Source organism: Dunckerocampus dactyliophorus, chromosome 15 (genome assembly GCF_027744805.1).
Source record: "Dunckerocampus dactyliophorus isolate RoL2022-P2 chromosome 15, RoL_Ddac_1.1, whole genome shotgun sequence".
NCBI lineage: Eukaryota > Metazoa > Chordata > Actinopteri > Syngnathiformes > Syngnathidae > Dunckerocampus > Dunckerocampus dactyliophorus.
Window position 1 is genome coordinate 818,159 of NC_072833.1, and position 22,922 is coordinate 841,080.

At 44.0% G+C, this 22,922-nt stretch overlaps 1 protein-coding gene across 1 annotated transcript in view; it reads left to right on the forward strand.

The window, feature by feature from the left end:
• cacna2d1a (calcium channel, voltage-dependent, alpha 2/delta subunit 1a) overlaps window positions 1-22,922 on the forward strand; it is a 52,566-nt gene that overhangs the window by 25,788 nt on the left and 3,856 nt on the right. The window contains exons 17-37 of the mRNA XM_054800474.1: window positions 168-251; window positions 1,198-1,272; window positions 1,362-1,433; window positions 1,509-1,580; window positions 1,668-1,729; window positions 1,868-1,944; window positions 6,261-6,321; window positions 6,382-6,488; window positions 9,063-9,147; window positions 9,210-9,272; window positions 11,649-11,761; window positions 11,866-11,937; window positions 12,208-12,275; window positions 12,341-12,379; window positions 12,448-12,519; window positions 15,586-15,738; window positions 17,440-17,492; window positions 17,799-17,854; window positions 17,924-18,050; window positions 19,314-19,426; window positions 21,039-21,121. Of these exons, the coding sequence (XP_054656449.1) occupies window positions 168-251; window positions 1,198-1,272; window positions 1,362-1,433; window positions 1,509-1,580; window positions 1,668-1,729; window positions 1,868-1,944; window positions 6,261-6,321; window positions 6,382-6,488; window positions 9,063-9,147; window positions 9,210-9,272; window positions 11,649-11,761; window positions 11,866-11,937; window positions 12,208-12,275; window positions 12,341-12,379; window positions 12,448-12,519; window positions 15,586-15,738; window positions 17,440-17,492; window positions 17,799-17,854; window positions 17,924-18,050; window positions 19,314-19,426; window positions 21,039-21,121 (1,707 nt within the window). The remainder of the gene's footprint in view (window positions 1-167; window positions 252-1,197; window positions 1,273-1,361; window positions 1,434-1,508; window positions 1,581-1,667; window positions 1,730-1,867; window positions 1,945-6,260; window positions 6,322-6,381; window positions 6,489-9,062; window positions 9,148-9,209; window positions 9,273-11,648; window positions 11,762-11,865; window positions 11,938-12,207; window positions 12,276-12,340; window positions 12,380-12,447; window positions 12,520-15,585; window positions 15,739-17,439; window positions 17,493-17,798; window positions 17,855-17,923; window positions 18,051-19,313; window positions 19,427-21,038; window positions 21,122-22,922) is intronic.

Consider the following 22,922-nt stretch of genomic DNA (forward strand, 5'->3'; position numbering starts at 1 on the left):
CGCGAGACGCCGAGGTTACTTTGTCTGCAAATACCTTGTCAGTGACTCACGGCGGCATGTTGCACTTTTGGGAATGAAACTTTCCAGATATTTCCATTGCTCATTTCCTTGAAGCGCCTCAGAGGAGCAGCAGGCTCCGTCACAATTAGTGTTGCTTTTTCTTACAGAAATCCCAGAACCAGCTCATCTTGGGTGTCATGGCCATCGACGTCTCGCTGGAAGACATCAAGAGACTCACGCCACGCTTTACTGTAAGGACGTAACATTAGGTACACCTGCGCCATCTCATCACGTCCAACACCACAACGCTCATAACATGCCCTCAAAAACAGCACTTGCCCTGTCATACAGAGTACGTATAGAGGATCTTTGGCTAGCAGGAGGCTCTCAAAAGCAGCAGTGGACTCCTGTCACAAAGAGGCTCTTGGACTGGCCTTTTTACAGCAGGTCCTCAAAAACAGCAGAGCGCTCCTGCCACATAAAGGATCTTTAACTAGCCTTTTTGGAAGTAGGTCCTCAAAAACAGCAGCACACTCTTGCCGTATGAATAATTATTGATTTGAGTTTTTGCAGTTGGTGCTCAAAAACAGCAGAGCACTCCTGTCATATAGAGGATCTTTGAATAGCAGTCGGTCCTCAAAAACAGCAGAGCACCGCTGCCACACAAGGGATCTTTGACTAGAAGTAGATCCTCAAAAACAGCAGTGCGCTCCTGCCACACAATGGATTTGCGACTCGTGTTTTTGAAGTAGGTCCCTAAAAACAGCATAGCATTCACGTTGAGGATCATTGACTAGGGTTTGCGTTGTAGGTCCTCAAAAACGGCAGAGCACTCCTGCCACACAAAGGATTTTTGACTCGTGTTTTTGAAGTAGGTCCTCAAAAACAGCAGCACAATCGCCATATAAATAATCTTTGACTAGCATTGTGGCAGTAGGTCTCAAAAACAGCAGCACGCTGCTCCCACGTAAAGGGTTTGTGACTCGTGTTTTTGAAGTAGGTCCTTAAAAACGGCAGAGCACTCATGTCAGAGAGAAGATCATTGACTAGCATTGTGGCAGTAGGTCCTCAAAAACAGCAACACACTCTTGCCATATAAATAATCTTTGACTAGTGTTTTTGAAGCGAGTCGTCAAAAACAGAAGAGGTTTTGTGTGCCAAAGATGAAGTTTGACGAGTGTTTCCTTTGTCCTCCAGTTCGGACCTAACGGCTACTACTTTGCCATCGACCCCAACGGATACGTGCTGCTTCACCCCAACCTCCAACCGCCGGTACTTCCTGCTCTCTGGCGATGCTTGGAAAGTCCATCTGGGACGCTTCACCTCGTGACGTTGACGAGCTTGCTTTGCTTTCCGTGCAGAGGGCCGAGTTCCACGAGCCCGTCACCTTGGACTTCTTGGATGCCGAGCTAGAGGATGATGTCAAAGTGGAGGTCGGCGTCTCCTTCGCACGCTCTCTCTTACGTCTAAATGGAAGAGTTGTTTTTCATTTGTCATTCTGGTTCCAGATAAGAAGGAAGATGATTGATGGTCGGACAGGAAATTATGCAATATCTGCTCTGGTCAAATCCCAAGATGAGGTTGTTTTCCTGTTAATTATTCGCTTGCGTAATGTTCTGTACCGATGATGAGGACAGGATTCTAACAAGGACTGTTTGCCTTCGTAGCGCTACATCGATGTGGGTCAGAGGACCTACACCTTTGCACCAGTGAAGGGTACAGATTACAGGTAACTACAGGAAAAACAGTTCCAATGTTCACTTGTTTCCATCAAAGCATGCATTTTTTACAGAAAATGTAAGAATGTCCAAAAATATGTAACAGCACAACAGAACAAAGCTTTTGTTTTGTGTGTGTGTCCGCTCAGTCTGGCGCTGGTGCTGCCCGACTACAGCTCGCATTACATCCGGGCCACCATCGGCGACACCATCACGCAAGCCAAATGTAAGTGTAGTCCATGTATCGCTTTTTCCGCACGCCTCTCGTTGACACGCACTGATTGTTAACGATGGAAAAAATGAGTGTGCGATGGTGTAAGGGCGGGGTATCGGCTTATGGTTGCTGTCCATCACTTGCACGCGCGTCGCCTCTCGTTGGCACGTACTCTTAAATTGCGGCGTGTTTCTGGCCGCAGATGAACTAACTCGCTGTGTGTGTGGCGTGTTTGACAATTTGGATGGTCTAGATGCGTGCATGAAGTGGAAAAATACAGTATGTGTGTGCTTTGAGTCTATCCTGAAGCCCCCGTCACACTAAGCACAGATCAAGCAGAACCAGACGCAATGAAAAAGTCTCAAAATTCCCGCCACATTTGGGGGAGGATTTGAAATTCGTAAACTTGGCTCCAAGGCATGACGTGATGTGCCGACGGCTGAGCTTGGCTCCTTTTTTTCTTGGCGGCATGACGTGATGTGCTGGCGGCGGCGCTTGGCTCCTTTTTTTCCTTGGAGGTGTGATGTGATGTGCCGGAGACCAGTGACGCCAAATCTGTTTGCTATAGAAGCCAAAACAGAAGGACTTAGCTGTTGTCGTTCCTCACCTAGTCCTTTTACAAACGTGTTTTTATGGTCTTTTTCAAGCGTTAAAACCTCAAATCCTCCCGTCAGAATCTTGCCAAAGTCAACTGGCACAGCCTCTGAACCGTTTTTTCTCAATCTAAATCTCCTTATTGGCACCTCCAGCATCAACTTGAGTGCAGGAATGTTCTGGAAGGGGAAGAGTTCCTCCCAACACTGCATCCTCCATTCGGGGAGATAAATCTGGATTTGGCTTGTGCGTGATAGGTTGCAAAAAGTGAGTGTAGTAACGAGGCAAAGTACTGCACTTCACATTCATGTTGACAAGCAATTATCTAATAAGAGCCTAAATGGGACGTTATTTTTTATTATTTATTTGTTTTAATGAATCTAAGGACACTAATCCCTCGCCACTTTGCGCTTCGCATTCCGCGGCTTCACGTTTATTCAAAAATAATAATCTGTTTTGTGGTTGTATACGGCCTATTATTAGTCTCAACAAATTGTACATATTGTTTTGACTAAATGAAGCGTTTTCAAATGTAAAAACAGCTGAATGAAGTAAAATAGAAATATAAGGCCTTCAGAGGACGCATTCAAAGATCACTAGGTGTCACTAGGTGGTAGTAATGTTACACTGATAAGACAATAGCCACCACAGGAAGACCCCTCCTGTACAGAAAAGAAGGAATAACGAGGTACTTACCCATTGCTAACGTGTGAGTCTACATGATGTCTTATTTGGGTCATAGGAGTGTAAAGGTGACTCTAGGGGTGTTATTTCATGTCTAAAAGACTCTAATAATATTAAACAACAAATGTATTTTTTTTTGTTCACATTTTTTGAACCCTGTTGACCTTTTTAGCCAATGCAACTTGACTTTGACTTTACTTGTTACTTATCATGTCTACTATCTTGGGTAATAGGAGTGTAAAGGTGACCATAGGGGTGTTATTTCATGTCTAGAGGGCTTTAATAATGTTAAAAACTGTAAACAGTTTTTCTATGCTCTTACAAAAATATGTATAAAAAGGAATCCTACTTCACAGAAATTCATGAATCACGGTCGGGTCTGGGACCAATTAACCACCATGAACGAGGGATTGCTGTATTGCACAACACAGCAGCTGTAGAATAATAGCGCTGATAGTGCATGCGTGAGTTTCACACGCATGCAGTGGTAGATGCTGACCACGTGTGACATTTCATCTTGTGAAGATGATAAAAAAGTGCATCAGGAGGGTTCCCAGTGAGAGACCTCATTAGGTGACTGTTATGGGCTGGTTGGTTAATTGAATGGGGGCATGAATGGGGTGCTTTACGCTAGCAGTGAGCCCTATGCAGTCCTTCTGTCCTGCTAGTCATTTCTACTTTTCAGTGTGCTCCAATATTCTTATTCACTTTGAATAAAATATTGTGTAACCCAGTTGTTGCCTTCCCACTCTCCTTTCCCAACCCCTCTTCCCTCCTGACCTTCTTCTCGTCTCCTGACTCCTGCTGTGTTGGGACGTCTGCAGCGTTTCTGGGCAAGTATTCTCCTCCTGTCTTTGTCACCTCTTGACTAGGTTTTATTGAACGACTCCTCGTGATTAATAACAACAATGCTAGCAAAGCAGCGTCTGCTTCCCTTCGCATGCGATCAGCGCCCACACATAGCGACTCACACACACCCCACCACCGCCGCCCCCACCACCACCGCCACCTGTTCCAAAACCCCTCAGATGTGGTTTTGGCACCGTAGCAGCGGGACCATAGCACAGCATGTTTGCATTACTTAAAGGTGAAGCCATAAAAGAGAAAGCCAAAAACACTTACTTTATTTAGTAAGCTCTTTGTTGTAAGGACACCAACAACACAGCATAGCTAGGTGAGCTAAAGTGCTAACATGACAGGCACATTCTAACAGCAACACCATGCTAGGTTAGCCTTCTTGTTGACGAAAAACGTGATGAAACTTACAGCTGTCACACCTGCGGCTGACTGGCGGATAATTGGCAGAGGTCCCTGTTGCCTTTTAAGATGTGTAGTTAAGCCTGCTCTGCACATGTGCAACATGATAGATGCCGTATATCACATACAACAACGTAACTAGCTAGGTGAGCTAAAGTGCTAACATTACAGTCATATCTTAGCAACATTATGCTAGGCTAGCCTATTTGCTGGAGACAAACAAAGTAGTCAAACTTTCAGCTCCCACATCTGGAAGTGAGAAATGGAGGGTTGGCAGAGTGCCATGCTGCGTTTTAAGATGTGTAGCGAAGCCTGACGAAGGGGTTTTTGTGGAGATTGTCTATTTTCTTATTGTTGGAACATCTTTAAAAGGTCTTTTTTTGTTGTGACTTGGTGCTTTATAAGTGGAATCAAGGCTAACCAACGTCCTGTGTCTTATCTAGCCGAGTTTCTCCAGTACAGGATTATCAAATTAAAGGCAAAAGCCTCAGACAAATGTAGTCAGTCGTCACTCCATCATTACTCTTGCTGCGAAATATGAAAGGAAAAGCACATGGCTGCAATTACACCCGCCCCCCACCCCCGATCGAGAAAACGCCGCTGTCGTCATGAGAAGCCCTCGCTGTACGCCATCATCAAGACGTGCGGTTCCTCGAGAATTGCAACAATATTTCTATTCAGGACTTGCTCTGTGAATAAAATATTGTGTGATCTTTGAACCCTCCCCCTTGTGGTTTCACCCGTTTTCCTTCTCTTCTTCCCCCCGCCTGATGATTCTCCTCATCCACTCTCTCTGCGGGGATTTATTTCCACTCCAGGGAAGGATGGCAAGTATTTCCTTTCATCTTTCTTCCCGTTGTTGGAAACCTTTGTAGCCCGTTCCCCGATGCATCTTGACATTAACTTGAGTTTATATGAAATATCTTCACGTACACGGTGATGCAAAATTTACAACAGGAGTTCCACTTGGGGAATGTATGGTGCTCGAAAAGGAGCAGGAAGAAGCCGAACTTAGTTCATCCTACCCGGGGGAAAAAGACAAAAAACAGATGAGATATACAATATTGCATGCATAAATACAAGAATATACATGATGATAAATAATGACTTATTAGACCATGAATGAATGCTGAAATGAGTGTAAAAAGAAATAAAAACAGACAGAAACGTTGTAAAATGAATAAATAAATACAGATGATGTCATACATAATGGCTTGTTGTATCAGGATAAATGACCTGAATGACTAACCTCACCACGGTACACCGCGGACATGTCTGCATGGTGGTGTTGCCTTTTCTATTTCTTGGGGGTGGCGGGAGTCGAGTGGCAGCCACCTTTGAGGAGCATTACCCCACCTACCGTGTTGGAGCGTGGCCCACAGTTACTAACGTTATGCAGCAACCGGATCGGCCCAATCCTGTGGCAGAAGCCGATATTATCCGATCTTCAAAATACAGCGGCTCGGCAGCCGATCCCAATCCGATCTTCCACATTTATGTGATTTCTTCTGGGTAAAATCGACGTTTGTTTTGGTTAGAGTCGGACCTCCTGGAAGGGGTTAATGACGCTAAGCAGGGCACCTCAGTAGTAGTCGATACATTTTTGATTTTGTGTACTGTATTTGTCCAAACCGCTCCTTTTGCAGGCTAGTTAGTGATTGTCATAGTTATTCCCCCATATTTCCACATGCTAGTATAAGAAATAAGTGAGTATGAGTGCACGAGCTGTCAAAGCTCCCTCAAACCCCCCCATGAAGACAGGAAACCTCACAATATTTCCCACCTTTCACCAGTTTCTGAGAGCCTGCTGGCTGACAAGTTTGATGAATACGGCTTCACGCTCATAGCGCCGAGGTAAGATTGATTTTTTAACGGACGCCACATTTATTTCCCCTTAACGACCCTCTTTCTCAGGGTGTACTGCAAGGACCTGAAGCCACCCGGCAAGGACAAAAGCAACACTGAGTTCCTCATGGAGTTCAACAATTACATCGACACCAAGACTCCAAACAACCCCATGTGTAAGTGTCCACGGCTTGACGCCAGCCGTCCGTATTCGCAACGGGGAGAAAAATGAGCTGAAATGTGCTGATTCAGCGCCGTTCCCACCAGGCAGCGTTTGCTGGAGTACGCTTTGTGGACAAAAGTATTGGGACGATGTAAATCAGGGGTGGCCTGACTTTGCACCGCTAAACATACCTGTCAACATTTGCAGGTGAAAACAAGGGATTTTTTTTCATGAGAAAATAAGGGACGTTTTCTGGAAAATAAGATTTTTTATATATATATATATATATGAGAAATTTTCCAAAAAATAAGGGATTTAAAAAAAAAAATCTTCCAGAAATCAATAATTTAAAAAAAACTTGAAAATAAGGGACATTTTTGGGAAAATAAGGGATTTTTTAAATTTTAAAATAAGAGGCATTTTGCAGAAAATAAATAAATGTATTTATTTATTTAATGTACATTTTGCGGAATATAGTGGATTTAAAAAAATAAAATAAATTGACATCTTCCAGAAAATAAGAATGTTGTAAAATGTGAAAATAAGTGATGTTTTCAGGAAAATAACAGCTTTTTAAATGTGAAAATAAGGGACATCTTCTGGAAAATAAAGGATTAAAAAGAAATCAATAAATAAAGGACATCTTCTGGGTATTTTTAAGGGATATAATGGATATATCTATACAGTATGTATCAATGGCAATGGGAAAAAAGAAGTGCAAAATACTTGGAGTGTTGGAGGTTGACAGGTATGCACTAAATTCAACTAATAAATTGAAAAAATGTTGGCGGAAATGTGGAACGGGCCTGCCTGTTGCTCGCCTCTGGCCCAGCATTGCATCCCTGCAGGTTGCTAGCGAGTTGTATGCACGGCAAGGCCTGCAGGGTGGAGGCTTCATCAAGTTTTCAACTTTGTTCATCAAATACGTCGCCATGGTTACACAGAACGTTACCCACTATGCGCTTTGCATGCAGGCCCATAGTAAAGTATGTAGGCGGTGGCGGGAGTGCATTCTATACACAGGTGAGACATCTGGCTGAGGTATGCAGGGGACAATCGTCCCCGCCTTGTTTGGTTGGCCGTGCATGGCCAGGCAAAGCTTTTGTACAACGCTCGTGTCACCTTTCTGATGCTAACTCCAAAAGTCTGACCATCACACGCCTTGTTGCACATGTGTGAGGCACACACACACACACCTATATGGCCGCTCAACCTCATCCAATTACTGTGTGTTTTGTGACAAAGAGCAGCGACACGTCAAGCCGAGAGCACGAGCCGGGGGCTGTAAAAAGCAAATCAGGGGCCTGCGGGGGCCTTCTCCTTAACATCTGACCGACGCATGAAGGGCCTCTCGCATCCCCTCGCTCGCCTTGTTTGTCAGCATTCTGCAACAATAAAATGTCTCACTCCATTAAGCGATTACTTTCACCGTTATTAGCTGCTAGTTTAACGGGGGGGGGGGGAGCTGCTCTTACCACCGTGGTGGCGAAAAAGTGCATTATAATTCCTGGGCCGCCTTGAATAAGTCATGAAAAGCGGCGGCTAAAGTGTTAGAGCAGCTGTTCTCTGAGCCGGCTGCCACGTTTCATGGACTGGAGCTTCAAAGCCACCAGCAAAAATATCGCCTCTTATGTTTGTCATGTGGTCTTGTCGGAGAAGATCATTTGTTAACTCGGGAGCCTCCATTTTGAGTACTGTGTACTGTAGCTGTGGATTTTCTTTCTCCCTTCATAATAAAAAGTTTCATATAAAAACTGCATTTTGTGTTTAGTTGTGTTGTCGTTGACTATTATTTACATTTGTTTGATGATCTGAAACGTTTACTGTAAGTGTGACAAACATGCAAAAAATAAGAAATGGGGCAGGGGGCACATGCTTTTCCACACCACTGTACATGCTTGTCCTGTTTCTTAAACTGCGTCATTGAGTTTCTTGCTCAATCTAGTCCATAATTTTAGTCCGTATATCGATATGCTGAAAGTTTTTTGTTAGATTTTAACTTGATGAGACATTTTGCCGCTATCCTGTTTCACCAGACACATTTGCAATGGGACATTTTGCTAAATGATGACTCCAGGGCGTCTTTATTTGTTGATATTTAACAAGCAGAGCTGGCCCTGTGCTCTAGAAGTGATTTTTACATCCACAAAATGTAAACCACTTGACTATTTCTGGTCCGTGACCTCAGTTAAGTCATGCGCTAATCACGTGTGAATGAGAAGTCACTATGTAAATGAAGGCCATCTAGCATATAAATGATTCCCAGCTTTTCTTTGCTATCGTATATACCCCAAAGGAGCGTATCTTTATTTTTCTTTCTGCCTTTATTTTATTGCTTTTCCATCTTTCTACCCCCCTCACACATCATGTTTCATTCCATGTTGGCTGTCGATCCTCCTGCTGCATTTATTTAACACATTCCTGCAGATAGCTAACGTTCCAGGCCATTAGCTCCCAAAACTACGACATGTTTTTTTTTTTCTTTCAAAGATGGACAATCAAATACACACACTTGACAATTTTTGATCTGTCAGCAGGACAACACAAAACGACTTGGCCAGATGTTGATGCTGTTTTTGCTCTTTAGGCAACGTGGAGCTGGTGAACCGATTGCTCCTGGACGCTGGCATCACTTCAGATCTCATCAAGATTTGGAAGGAGAATAAGTCGCTGTGAGTATGAAGATGACCACCATATTAGACCAATCCTCTCGTCACATATTTTGGCTTCTCAGGACCGGCGTCACAGCCAGATTTGTTGCCACCGACGGAGGGATCACCCGGGTGTACCCCAAAAGGTAGGAAAGGATTGAACTTGTGGTGGATAAATGACATTTCCCAACATTTATCAATCAATTTGTCCCTTGTCCTCCTTGATTTTCCAATCTGTCGGCTCCGATCCCTGTTGTTCCCTTCCTCTTTCCACTCAGACTAACGGGGGAGATATGACCTTGACTTGGTTCCTCAAGTGTGCATCCTGAATAGGAGATGCTTTCAATCTGGGACAAATTGAGACAAGCGTCTCAAAAACACAAACATCTGCATAAAAGCTCATTAAGTGAAAGCACAGTGGTTCTGAACCAGACCCCTGGGGTACCCCTAAAGCACAAATGTGTAAAGTCTTGCTTTTGTTATAAAAATATATAGAATATGATTCACTTGCAGGTCCAAAAAGCACACTTTTAGCTACATGAGTGGAAAATGTGTAATTCTAATGCAGGGGTCCCAGCGAGGTCCACATAGTGAAAAATGAAAGGATGCAACTCCAAATATTTCAACTTTCTTCTTGAATAATCTTTTTTTTTTAAATTCATAATATTATGACTTTTTTCCTTTAATAGTTAGACTGTTTTCCCATAATATTGTAACTTTCCCCAGCCTAATGGTCCAAAAATGACAAAAGGATTTTTGTTTCTCATAATAGTACCACATTTTTTACATTTTTGTATGCTACTAAAATGACATTATTTTTCCTCCTAATATAAATGTATTCTTGGAGGTTTTATTTCTCATTGGAATATGACTTCTTTCTCTTGATATTTTGATGTCATTGCCGTAAAATTACATCTGTTTTTTTCCATTTCTGCTGTTTTTTTTTTAATTTCCAACTTTATTCTTATTTTTTGTCGTGAAATTATAATCTAACCCAATTTTCCAAAAAAATTACAGCTTTAATGGATGTTTTTTTTGTGTGTCCCATAATATTCCGACTTTTTTCTTTAGTATTTCAACTTTATGCTACGATAATGACGTTATTTTTCCTCATAATATTGCAACATTATTCTTGTAAAATTCTGACTTTTTCTCTTAATGTTTTGATTTTATTCTTGTAAAAATGACTGCTGATTTTTCCATGTTTGCTGTTGGGTTTTTAAAGCTTTCTTGATATTTTTAGAATGTGCTGTGGGCCATTTTTTTATTGGTCCACACTTCAGACACCCTTGCTTTAATCGTTGAAAAGTCACATTTTCCATTGAGTACATCACATATCAAACATACAACAGATTTGTCAGGGCAGCTGGACGTTATGACGGCTGTAGCGTTGTGGTTAAAGCTGGCAGTCCAAATGAATTACAGTGTTCCCTCGTTTATCACCGGGTATAGGTTCCCAAAATAGCCCGCAATAAGTGAAATCCGTGAAGTACCCGACTTTATTTGTTTCCAATGATTGTATATGTTTTAAGGGTGTAAAAGCCCCCACCATACACTTTATACACTTTTCTCAGACAGGCATTATTAGCATTTTCTCACATTTCTCTCTCGTTTAAACACTCTCAAAGTACAAGCCTTCGTTTTAATTTTAATGATCAACCTACTAGGTTGGACACAACAAATGAAATGACTCAGGCGTATTTCACTCCTCTGACCGTGCCGGTCCGTCCTGGCGCCGTTCCACTCTACTCTAGCGTTTATGTAGCTTTGTTAAAACAAATTGCGTCCTGCTGTCGTATCTTCCTCCTCCTCCTCCTCCTCGAACCGATGATTAATTTATTCCGTGATGGTGTCCTACAGCCGGTTGGCTGCTGCTTCTCCTATTGTTTATTGGCAGTTAGCAAGCAGCTCACACAGTTAGCTAGTTTGCTGGCGACCATTGACCACAACAGGAAACGACATTAAGGAGATTGATTGACAATGGTCTACAGCCAATAACGATGCAGAACACAACGGGCGGGTTCTCCCTTAGCCAATTAGGAGTGTTGTGGCTCGTACAGGCACATAAACACATTCTGAGACGAGGTGGAGGGACGACATCTTTATTCCACGCCGCACACATCTTCAACGCTCGCATGAGTATACAGCACCGTCTACTGGTAGCAGTAGTAAACACAATAACAGACATGCAACAGAGCACCCATAGACAGATGGCTCTACAACACAATGTGCGTTCATACGCGGTTGAAAAAGAAACATGCAAAATTGCACCAAAAACAATCCACGAATCAGTGAGGCTGCGAAAGGTGAACCGCGATGTAGTGAGGGAACACTGTACTCTTGTGTGAAATGAATCTGGTTCCAATCCAGCTGGTGGTTCAAACAACTTTCTGGGATGTGTCGTCTCACAAGCGTGTGTCCATTCACGTACGGAGTCGACGTCCGACCTTCAGGATTCTTTTTTTTCCTGGAAAAGCTTGCAAACTTAAGTGTGTTTTTTGGATTGCTTTTTGGCCTTGCAGTGCTGGCCTCGACTGGAAAGAGGAGGCGGAGACGTACGAGTCCAGTTTCTACAAGCGCAGTTTGGACAACGACCTGTACATCTTCACTCCAACGCCGTACCTCGACAAGAACTGTGAGTCCCGGCATGTACACGCTTGTACACATCCGGTGTTTATTACTGCGGCTGGAGGTTGTCATTTGCGTCTTGTAAATTTCACGAGTCGTTGCCTCTTGCAGCAAGTGACGACTCCGTTCTTGTGAGCAGAGCGGTCAACCTGATGATTGACAATAAACTCCTAAAACCAGCGGGTAAGAGACATTCGCCCTTTGTCCTCACGTGTAAACACACTCACACTTCCAGCCGTGTATTCATGTCCTCAGACGCTCATTAAGCTGCCTCGTTTGTCTCCTTCGTCTGACACATGGACACTCAAAGCACACATCAACTTGTTCACCGCCTTCTGTGATCCTCGGCCAAGTTTGCAGCATTGGCGGTTGAGAGAGTAGAGTTGTGGCCAGGGTCCCCTGCGTGACACATGACGTCTTTGTCTGTCTTTGTCTTTTGGTGTTTGATCCCAGTGGTGGGCGTCAAGTTGGACATCAGCGCCTGGATGGCGAGCTTCATCAACACCACGCAGAAGACCAACGTGAGTTTCTCTAAGTGTGCCGCAGGTACCACGATAAGCCAGTCTTATGTCCCTCTTTGTCACAGTGCACTGACGAGATCTGTGGCTGCCAGCGGAACGATGTGGTGAGATTGTCTGACCTTCAAATATTCCGATGTCACATCCGGGTTTTAGAGTCTGTGTGTGATTCCAGTACGTAGACTGCGTCATTCTGGATGATGGCGGCTTCCTGGTGATGTCCAATCGAGACGAATACACGGATCAGGTCTGCCGTTCAACTTTACTGGCCTTCCTATCAAGTGCACGCCTGTTAACATTTGCATTTCAAACTAAGGGACATTTTCTGGAAAGTGAGGGAAAATAGGTTCTTCTCATTCCCACAAGAAATTTCCACTAGGACAGGAAACGATTAAAACGGAAAAGACCAAATAGTGCTGTCCGTTAACATAACCCTAGAACCAACATTTCTAACCCACCAACATCCCTCCACCCCACAGTGGAAACAGGAAGTGATGTAAATAGTCACTTTAGAGTTTTAGTGCTGTGTGTAAACAGGAAGTGACATCTCGTACCTCCAGTAGCTCATCCTACACAAAGACTGCCTTCCTAAAGTGTAAATAGGAAGTGTCGTGTATAAATAGGAAGTGACATAAATACAACATTTTGAGTTCCTAACCACCACCACCCAAATTACATAATCACTAACAAAAGTTACACTCATGAACGAAACACCACCTCCCCAACATGTAAACAGGAAGTGTGGCATGTAAAGAGGAAGTGATGTCTCATAACGCTAAGAACCAGCGTATGTGATTGACTAGCACCTCTTCCCCAAAACGTAAACAGGAAGTGAGAAAGTGTTGTGTATATAAACAGGAAGTGAAATAGAAATAGAGCTTTCCTAACTACCACTTTCCCCAAATGAAAACAGAAACAGGAAGTGATGTCTAACGCTGAGAACCAAATTCCATAATGCGTCATGAACGTGGTGATGAACAAAACCCCACTACCCCAAAATGCAAACAGGAAGTGTCGTATGTAAAGAGGAAGTGGTGTCCCATAACTCCGAGAGCCAACATTTCTTACTGACCAATACCCCTCCTTCCCGAAACGTAAACAGGAAATGACCTACATAGTGCTTTTAGAACTTTCCCAACCACCACCAAGTGATGCATGAACACAGGAAGTGATGTCTCATAACCCTTTGAACCACAATTTGCAATTGGCTAACACCACTTCTCCCCAAAATGTAAACAGGAAGGGTAATACACAAACAGGAAGTTGTGAATTTAGAGCTTTAGTGGCGTATGTAAACAGGAAGTGACGTCTCATAACTCCTTGAAGTAGCTTATATTCCAGTGTTTTTGTAATGTTATTAACACGTATGCTATCTAGGTTTTTGATTGAATTAATGATAATTCATCTAAATGAAGAATAATTAGGACTGGAATGTGAATGTTTAGTGGAAAACTGACGGGTTGGGGTGTGGAAGAACTTTAGAGGCCAGACCTCAAACCCATCAAATTCTTCCTGTCTCAATACATTTGTCCGTGTAGCACGTGTGGTTTGGGAAAAAGAAGTCCACCTGCTGTGTTAGCTAGCAACATGTAAATGAGCTAAAAGAAACATTCACGGCCCAGAACTCTGCCCTGGGTGACCAAACAGCAAATAAACAAATTAAAGCGCCTGAGCTCCATTTGACTAATTTGTTTATATGCGAGCGATATGCGAGCACATGCAGCTCCGCTCCATGTCTCCAGGCTCCCCCGCTGTGGTTTGACTCAATGTTTTTTCATGCGCTTTCGGGCCGCTGCAGGCTAATCAGCGGCGGGCGTGCGCCGGATAAATCAGGCGCCCTCTGAAGTTTGGCAGCAGCACTAAAAGCAGAGCAGGGGACCTGAGGCCTTGTTTGGAGAGGCGTGTGTGCCCTCAGTGGGTCGTATATCCAACGGGGACGTCTCTGATGGCTTTCTCCACCTCTTTATGCCTCTCACTCCGGCAAGTCCTCAGGGAGTCTGCGGCCAACAACTGCTCATTCATTGCACTCCTCGAACCTTATAGTCGTGTAGATATATTATACGCTACGTATACATCAGCCAGGCGCTGCTAAGTGGAAGGCAGAGTCGCCATCTCTCACGCACAATCTGTGATGCTAAGAACAAGACAAACCTCAACAAAGACGACACCAATGTCCTTTTGAGATATGCGTGTTTAAGTGCACCTTTGCTGCACGCACAAGCTTGTATATACAGTAAAGTAATATATACTACTAGAAGACACCTACATCCACAAGGTTACATGTACTGTGTGTATGTGTAAAAATGTAAACACGTCTATAAAGAAGGTTGTACACCTGGGTTAGAATCTCCGTTGGGCATCTCTGTGTGGAGTTGGCATGTTCTCCCTGTACGTGCGTGCGTGCGTGCGTGCGTGCGTGCGTGCTTTTTCTGCAGGTACTCCGGTTTCCTCCCACATTCCAAAAACATGCATGTTAGCTTCAATGGAGACTCTCAGTTGTCCACAGGTATGAATGTGAGCGTGCATGCTTGTTTGTCTACATCTGCCCTGCGACTGGCCAGTCCAGGGTGTACCCCACCTCTCGCCTGAAGTCAGCTGGGATAGGCTCCAGCATGCCCCACGACCCTAGTGAGGATAAGCGGCATAGAGGATGGATGGATGGATGGATGGATGGATGGAAAAAGGTTGTACATGTGAAACCTGAAATGTGAATGAAGTGCATGGCAGGGAAACAGGTGGCACTATATAACCATTTTAACCAATCAGAGGCCTGAAGAAAGTCATTTCTGGAAAAGGCACAGAAGACTACAAGGGTGGAGTGATATCACACTTTTTAAAAAATGGTTTTACGTAGCAAGTTTTCCAAAAAGTCATTTTTAGTGAACAAAAATGCATATGGACAAAAGACTAAAATTCTCTACTTAAAAAAGTGCATATATTGTTTGAACTTAAGAAATGACAAAAATAGGAAATAATACACATGTATTGATTTAAAATAATATATAATTTATAAAGAATATTATATTATTTTAATTTTGATAAATCAGCCAGTTTGGAAATTCAGCATCCATTCAGTAGATTTTTAAAATGAATTCATGAGTTCCATGATGTTGCTTTTATTTAATTGTCTGTTATGTTGAATCGTTTCTGATATGTTGACTAATGACGGCAACGTTATCATTGGGATCATGTCCTGGATGTAATCTTTAACATTTATTAGGAGGATATGGTACATACTTGATATTTGATATATTTTTGATATTGTTTAGCCGTTTGAAATGTGATGTATGATTGATCCCTCCGTGCTGCTCAGATCGGGCGCTTCTTCGGAATGATTGACCCGATCCTGATGATCAACCTGGTCAACTCCTCCCTCTTCACCTCCAAGAAGTCCTTCGACTACCAATCTCTGTGTGACCCCGAGAAGGAGACCAAGGCGGCGGCGGGGCTGCGATCTGTCTATGTGGTGAATTACATAAGCCAGAGCCTGTCCGCACACACATACCCTTGCATGTTAACACATTAACATCCATAACATACATACGTGTTGGCATTTTCCTCCATGTAAACAGATAAAGCAGACATACCCACTCCAACACACGTCCAAGTGGCCGCACACACGCGCACACACACTGCGGGGGCCATAAATCCAGATGAGAAGGGAAGCAGAGGTGCGGTGAAAGAGTGGGAGTCGGCGTAACGCTAACAGGATTAGGTGGTCTCGAACGCTCGGCCGACAAGCCAGCAGAGGCGCGCTGGTTTTCATCACTCGCCAAGCAGAGCTGCAACTTTTTAACTCGGAAACAAGACTGGCCAACTTTAAAGCCAGAGGGACGTCGGAGTAAAGTAGATTGATTGAATATAATTATTCAAGAAAAGAAAGCACATGACAGGCGGTCCTTGGGTTACGAACGAGTTCGGATCCTACCGCGCCTCGAGTTTTAGCGTAAGCTAAATGAACACTTTAGTCAATCACTGTACACTGAACACATGAAGGGCATAAAATAATTCAATGAAACTAATTAAAAAACACTGCTTAGTTATTACTGTCACTTTCATAGGAGCCGATCCTTTCACATGCTCAAGGATACTGTAGCGACATGGCAGTTGTACCAGCAGCCTCTTTTGTTTTTGCAGTCAAAAGATTGTTCATCAACCTCCTGCTCATCGTCCTTACAGGGCCCGGGTGGATGTTACAATACGATGTTTATCCTTAATGGTGGAATGTTGAGAGTAGTGTGGCTGTGCATGAGCCGCACGTGGTGTGTTCTTCCGCTGCAACTAGTTCTCCAGCCAGCCTGGTGTTGATGGACCAAAATGAAGTTTGCAATGGATTTATGGGAGTGGAAGCCAAGGACCGCCTGTATTCCTAAAATGCCTTTACAGTAATCCCTCATTTATTGTGTGACCGCAAAGTAGGACTCCTTAATTACAAATGGAATATTTTTGCAGTTAGAGCACAGAAAACCCCTTTACAACCTTCTAATTACAGTTTGTAACGTTGACACGATTTTGGGGTTGGAAAAGGAGTATCCCAGGGGTAATATTCGGGTTTTTAAAAACGGGAATATGAGCATGTCCCGGTTTTTCAAGTGTTATTGGTGTTTAGATGGCTGTGCGCAACCGTGTTTTTGCTAATATTCCGGTTATGATAGGGTTATTAGACTGCATGTAAACGTAGCCATTATGAGAGCCCTCTGGATATGAAATAACACCCCTATAGTCACCTTTACACTCCTATTATTCATTGCAACTTCATTACAAGTCTTACGCTGCAGGGACTCGAGACGACCACTTGCTAGCAAGCTAGAGAGTTAGCAAGCTAGCAAACCAACCAGTTAGCCTCGAAAGGATTTCCTCTCAACTTAAGAAACCAAAAATGTACCACTTCCACACGGAATGGAAGGAGAGCTTTTTTTTCCACTCTTACCCAACATAATAAGAAAATAAGACATGAGACTCACACATGTTAGCATTAGGAGGTTTCCATGTTGTTGTTCCTATTGTGATCAAAGTCGGGCGCATGCGACGCCTACGTGACTGACTCGCCACAACAACGAGGTCCTGGCGTGCTCACTGTGATCACAACAACATGTTGAACGTTTGCGCTTGTTTATGTGTGTTCACTTATCTGCTTATTAACTCCCGCTTTGTTTGCTCCTCTCAGCCCTCCGTTGCTGATATTTTCAATGTCGGGTGGTGGGCCACTGCTGCAGCCTGGTGAGTCCTTCCCGTCAAACTGTTTTTCAGAGGAACATTAGTCAGGCAGATTTCAGTCCTAATGGAAACCGGGGTTAGGGTTAGGGTTAGGGTTCCTGTTGCTGATACTTTGAATGTGCGGTGGTGGTCCCGACAGAGGAATATTTGTAAGGCAGATTTCAATCCTAATGGCAACCAGGCGAGAATTGAGGGAAAACGTGCTCCTCGTTTATGCTCAATGTAGTTAACAGCTTGTTTAACAGTATTCACAGTTTTCTGCGTGTAAGAACGGTACTATGTTTTATTCATTTATGTTTGTACTTTCAGGTCAATCCTGCAACAGGTGCTGGTCAGCATCACATTCCCAAATATCCTGGATGCAGGTGACTCGCTTCCCAGGCCACCTGAAACGGATGTTAAATCATAAAGTAACGTTATCGATCCTCCCGTAGCCGGCATGGACGAGGACGCGTTGGACATCATGCACAAGGATGTGTGCATCACCGAGCAGACGCAGTACTACTTCGAGACCGACAACCATTCCTTCAAAGGCACGGTGGACTGTGAAAACTGCTCCAGGTGAGGAATATTCCAGATACGAGGTTACACATGCAACCCCCAGAGGTGGCGCTGAGCAACGCTTGTAAAAATTCACATGCCATGAAGGTGAAGTCAAGTCACTTGTGCAGGACCACCGTCCTGGCAATGTTCCCGCCCTCTCTTTTGTGCTGTGCGTGCGCCCTTTTTTTAAGGCCCCCTCGTGCCGCCTAATGGAGTGCCTGCCCGCATGCGGTGCGGCCGTCCTGCACGTTAGCTGCACACGTTCTCCTTTAACAAGCGCCATAAAAAAACAGAGAAAATCATTTGTGCGCCGGTGACGTGGGTTCCACTACAGGACTTGGAGAATAGCTTTTCTGGGGAGTTAGGGGCTTGTAATATGTTTTTTGGGGAGTCATGAGACGTCACTTCCTGGTTATTTCTTTACACATCCTGCTTACGTTTTTGGGAGTATTCCGAAACGTGCTTATTATAAAACGAGTTCCTATTAAGCTTTTATTCAAGCAGTTATAAGACATCACTTCCTGTTTACGTTTTGGGGAGTATTCAGAAACGTGCTTCTTGCCGTAAGATTGGTTCCTAATTACCTTCACTGTCATAAGACATCACTTCCTGTTTATGAATGACACTTCCTGTTTTCAGTTTGTGAGATTTGTTACTAATTACAAATTTCAGTTCTCTTGAGTTTTGAGACACCACTTCCTGTTTACATGTTGTGGAGGCGGGGTTTCGGTCATCACTGTGACATTTGTCACGAATTACAAATGTGGGTTGTCTTGAGTTATGAGACACCACTTCCTGGTTACATTTTAGGGTGGCGGGGTTTTGAATGTCATTGTAGGTGTAGGTACTATTTATGACACATCACTTCCTGTCTACAGCGCCGCTCCAAATTGACTTCTTCCGTCACGTCCTGTTTGTATATTTCATTTCCTGTTTTCATTTTTGGGAGGCGGTGTGTTGGTCGTCGGAAAAGCTTGTTCAATTCTTTATTTTCTTACTAAGATTTGTTACTTAGGAAAATGTTTGCTTTCAGAGTGATATGACATCACTTCCTGTTTACATACAACACTTCCTGTTTACCTTTAGGGGCGGGGTCAGGCTCAGGAGCTTTGCATTTGGCACGGAATGGTCTTCAAACATTTTTTTTTATCGGTCAACATTTGTCTTCCCATGGCGAGTTTTGTTCCCCGAACGATCACTTCCTGTTTTCCTTTGAAAAGTGTCATTGAAAAGTTGTGGCGACCGCCACGTTTTCCTCACATCTTCTTGTGTGCTCCTCAGAATTTACCACGCCGAGAAGCTTCCCAACACAAACCTGGTCTTCATCATCGCTGACGCCAAGCTCACCTGCACGTCATGTGACAGCAAGCCACTCATACAGGATGAACAACAGTGTATCCTCCGCATCAATTAGCATCAATAACGCTAGCCATGCCCATGCCAGTACAGTATATGGTATACAGTATGCAGTATATAGTATACAGTATACAGTATACAGTATATACACTGCTCAAAAAAATGAGAGGAACACTTGGAAAACACATCAGATCTAAACTGGGGGAAAAATGATGTTGAATATGTTTCCTGATAATAAGTGGGTGATGTATTAGTAACAAAATGATGCCACATCATTTGATAGAAATGAAAATGATCACCCTATAGAGGGGGGAAATCAAAGACACCCCAAAAATGAAAGTGAAAAAATGATGCAGCACACTGGTCCATTTGGCTAAAATGTCATTGTAGCAACTTAAAATGATTCTCTGTAGTTTGTGTGGCCCCCACGTGCTTGTACGCATGCCTGACAACGTGGGGGCATGCTCCTAATGAGACTACGGATGGTGTCCTGGGGGATCTCCTCCCAGATCTGGACCAGGGCATCACTGCGGCACCTGGACGCATGGAGGAGATTCCAGGAGACAGGTAGTTACTCCAGGAGAGCTGGACAGGGCCGTAGAAGGTCCTTCAACCCTCAGCAGGATCGGTATCTGCTCCTTTGTGCAAGGAGGAACAGGATGAGCACTGCCAGAGCCCTACAAAATGACCTCCAGCAGGCCACTGGTGTGAATGTTTCTGACCAAACAATCAGAAACAGGCTCCATGAGGGTGGCCTGAGGGCCCGACGTCCTGTAGTGGGCCCTGTGCTCACTGCCCAGCACCGTAGAGCTCCATTGGCATTTGCCATAGACCACCAGAATTGGCAACTACACCACTGGTGCCCTGTGCTCTTCCCTGATGAGAGCAAGTTCAACCTGAGCACATGCGACAGACGTGAAAGGGTCTGGAGATGCCGTGGAGAACGTTATGCTGCCTGCAACATCATTCAGCATGACCGGTTTGGTGGTGGGTCAGTGATGGTCTGGGGAGGCATATCACTGGAAGGACGCACAGACCTCTACAGGTTAGATAACGGCACCCTGACTGCTATTAGCTATCGGGATGAAATCCTTGGACCCATTGTCAGAACCTACGCTGGTGCAGTGGGACCTGGGTTCCTCCTGGTCCACGACAATGCCCGACCTCATGTGGCTAGTGTATGCAGGTAGTTCCTGGAGGATGAAGGAATTGATACCATTGACTGGCCCCCACGTTCACTTGACCCAATAGAACACCTCTGGGACATTATGTTTAGATCCATCCGGCGCCGCCAGGTTGCTCCTCAGACTGTCCAGGAGCTCATGGATGCCCTGGATTTCCCCCCTCTATAGGGTGATCATTTTCATTTCTATCAAATGATGTGGCATCATTTTGTTACTAATACATCACCCACTTATTATCAGGAAACATATTCAAGTGTTCCTTTAATTTTTTTGAGCAGTATATTATACAGTATGCATTATATAGTATGCGGTATACAGGTGCAGTATGCAGTATACAGTTTGCAGTATATAGTATACAGTATGCAGTATACAGTTTGCAGTATACAGTATGCAGTATATAGTATACAATATACCATATGCAGTACCAACCAGAATTTGCATCATGTTCCTGACTCGGTTCCTCCAGCTAACGGACCCGATCCCTGTGAGCTGGCCCAGAGTCCTCGCTACAGGAAAGGACCCACCATCTGCTTCGATAACAACGAGCATGTGAGTAATTCCCGCCAAAACTGGGCTGCTGGATACCCTAACAAATTGCTGGCTTCGTGCTGAATCGTGTCAGGCCACCAAACAAACGCCGAGCGCCTCAGTCCACGTTTTTGATTGACGCATGTGCCTCTGGGCTGAAGAAATCCAATTTGCAAACAAATTGGATTTCCATGACTTTTTATCTCTAATTTTGACTTTCCTTTCTTATAATTAGGACTTTTCATCTGACAATGTAGGCTTTCTTTTTTCTAATTTTGACTTTGTTACGTCATAATTGTGACTGTTTCTCTCATGATTGTAACTTAGCATTGGGATATATTTGTTCTGTCAGTGGGGAGGAAGGCTCTTCTTTCCGTAAGTAGAATAAGAAAGAATGCGAATGAAGAAGCGGGGGGCTAAATTAGAGAAAGAGAAGGCAAGCATTGTGGTCGTCCCGTGAGCAGATGCACGTGTGCTGCAGGAGGAAGCCTGTCAACATCTGAGAGGTTTCGGTGTGCTTTCAGTCTCCCGGGGCCGTTCCATCACTAATGTGTCACATTTGCATGTTGCTTTTGTTTCAACTAAGCAAGTAGTTCTTCTTCTTCTTCTTCTTCTTCTTCGCTGCCCGACTCCAACCCAGTTTGCTTTGCTGCATGACTCTTCTCTTGTGTCTGATTGGCTGTCTTAGGACGAGGCCCTGTGCCGGCGGAGCGCCGGCTCCCCGTTGGCGTCGTCTGCGCTCATGTTACTGCTGCCGCTGCTCGTGTGCTTGGCCGGGTCAGTCCCGTTAGGCTTCCTTCCTCCCTGCCTGTCATGTTCATAGCTCTCCTTTCTCCCTTCTCTTATATATCTTCTCGCTTTCCACGTCGCTCCACACCTGTCACTCGCTCGTGTTGGACCAGCATCTGTTTCCACTTCCCTCTCGAACCCCACCCCCCCAGCTTGACATTCCCGTCTCCCGCCAATGTTTTCTCCATCTCTCCCGGCTTTGAACTACCCGCCGCGCTCCTTGCACGTCTCCCCGTCTATCCTTTTCACCCCGACCCATAAAAAGCCTGTCCTGACACCGGCAGGGCTCGTTTGCATCTTCTCTAATGATTAGCAAGGCTCGCTAACGTCCGGGTGCCGAATGGGAACGTTCTTCTCATGTTTACCGGACCTTGTAGGGGAAAAAGAGTTACCTTGCGTGTTGCATTCCGACGTCTTCCAGGGACATCTCCGCACCTGCGCTAGCGTCCAGCGAACGTGCTTAAACATCAGATGACATCGTATTTCTTACTACGCTGCACCAGCGGCCAAACGTTTGCATGACTTGCACACATCCTTCCTTGTTCCAAGGATCTGACTTCTTCAAAACATTTTTAAAAATAACACTTCCAAGGTGACTTGAACTCATTCGAAAATAAAATGTGATGTCATTTTATGTATTCAAAAAAAAGTTATGTTAAGTTTTTGTTTTTTTTATTTTGTATAAACATTAAAAAATGTGATTTTTTTTTTACATATTTTTTCATAAAAGAATCAACACAAACAATTGGACATTTTCTATATATTGGAATGAAATACTTCTACTTACACTCAGAGTACTTCTAACAAGTACAAGTACATGCATAAACATACAATTAAATCCAATAAGTTTTAATAAACAACATTTTCAAGGTTACTTGAAATAAAAATAAAAAGTCTTCTTTTTTTTTAAACTTAAAATGACGTCAGAGAGATTTTTGGTGCTGTAAGAGCATTTGTAAGTCATGGAGGTAGCATCTCCACTGACATGATGAGCAAGACGTTCCTGGAGATTCCCATGCATGACTCGATGTGT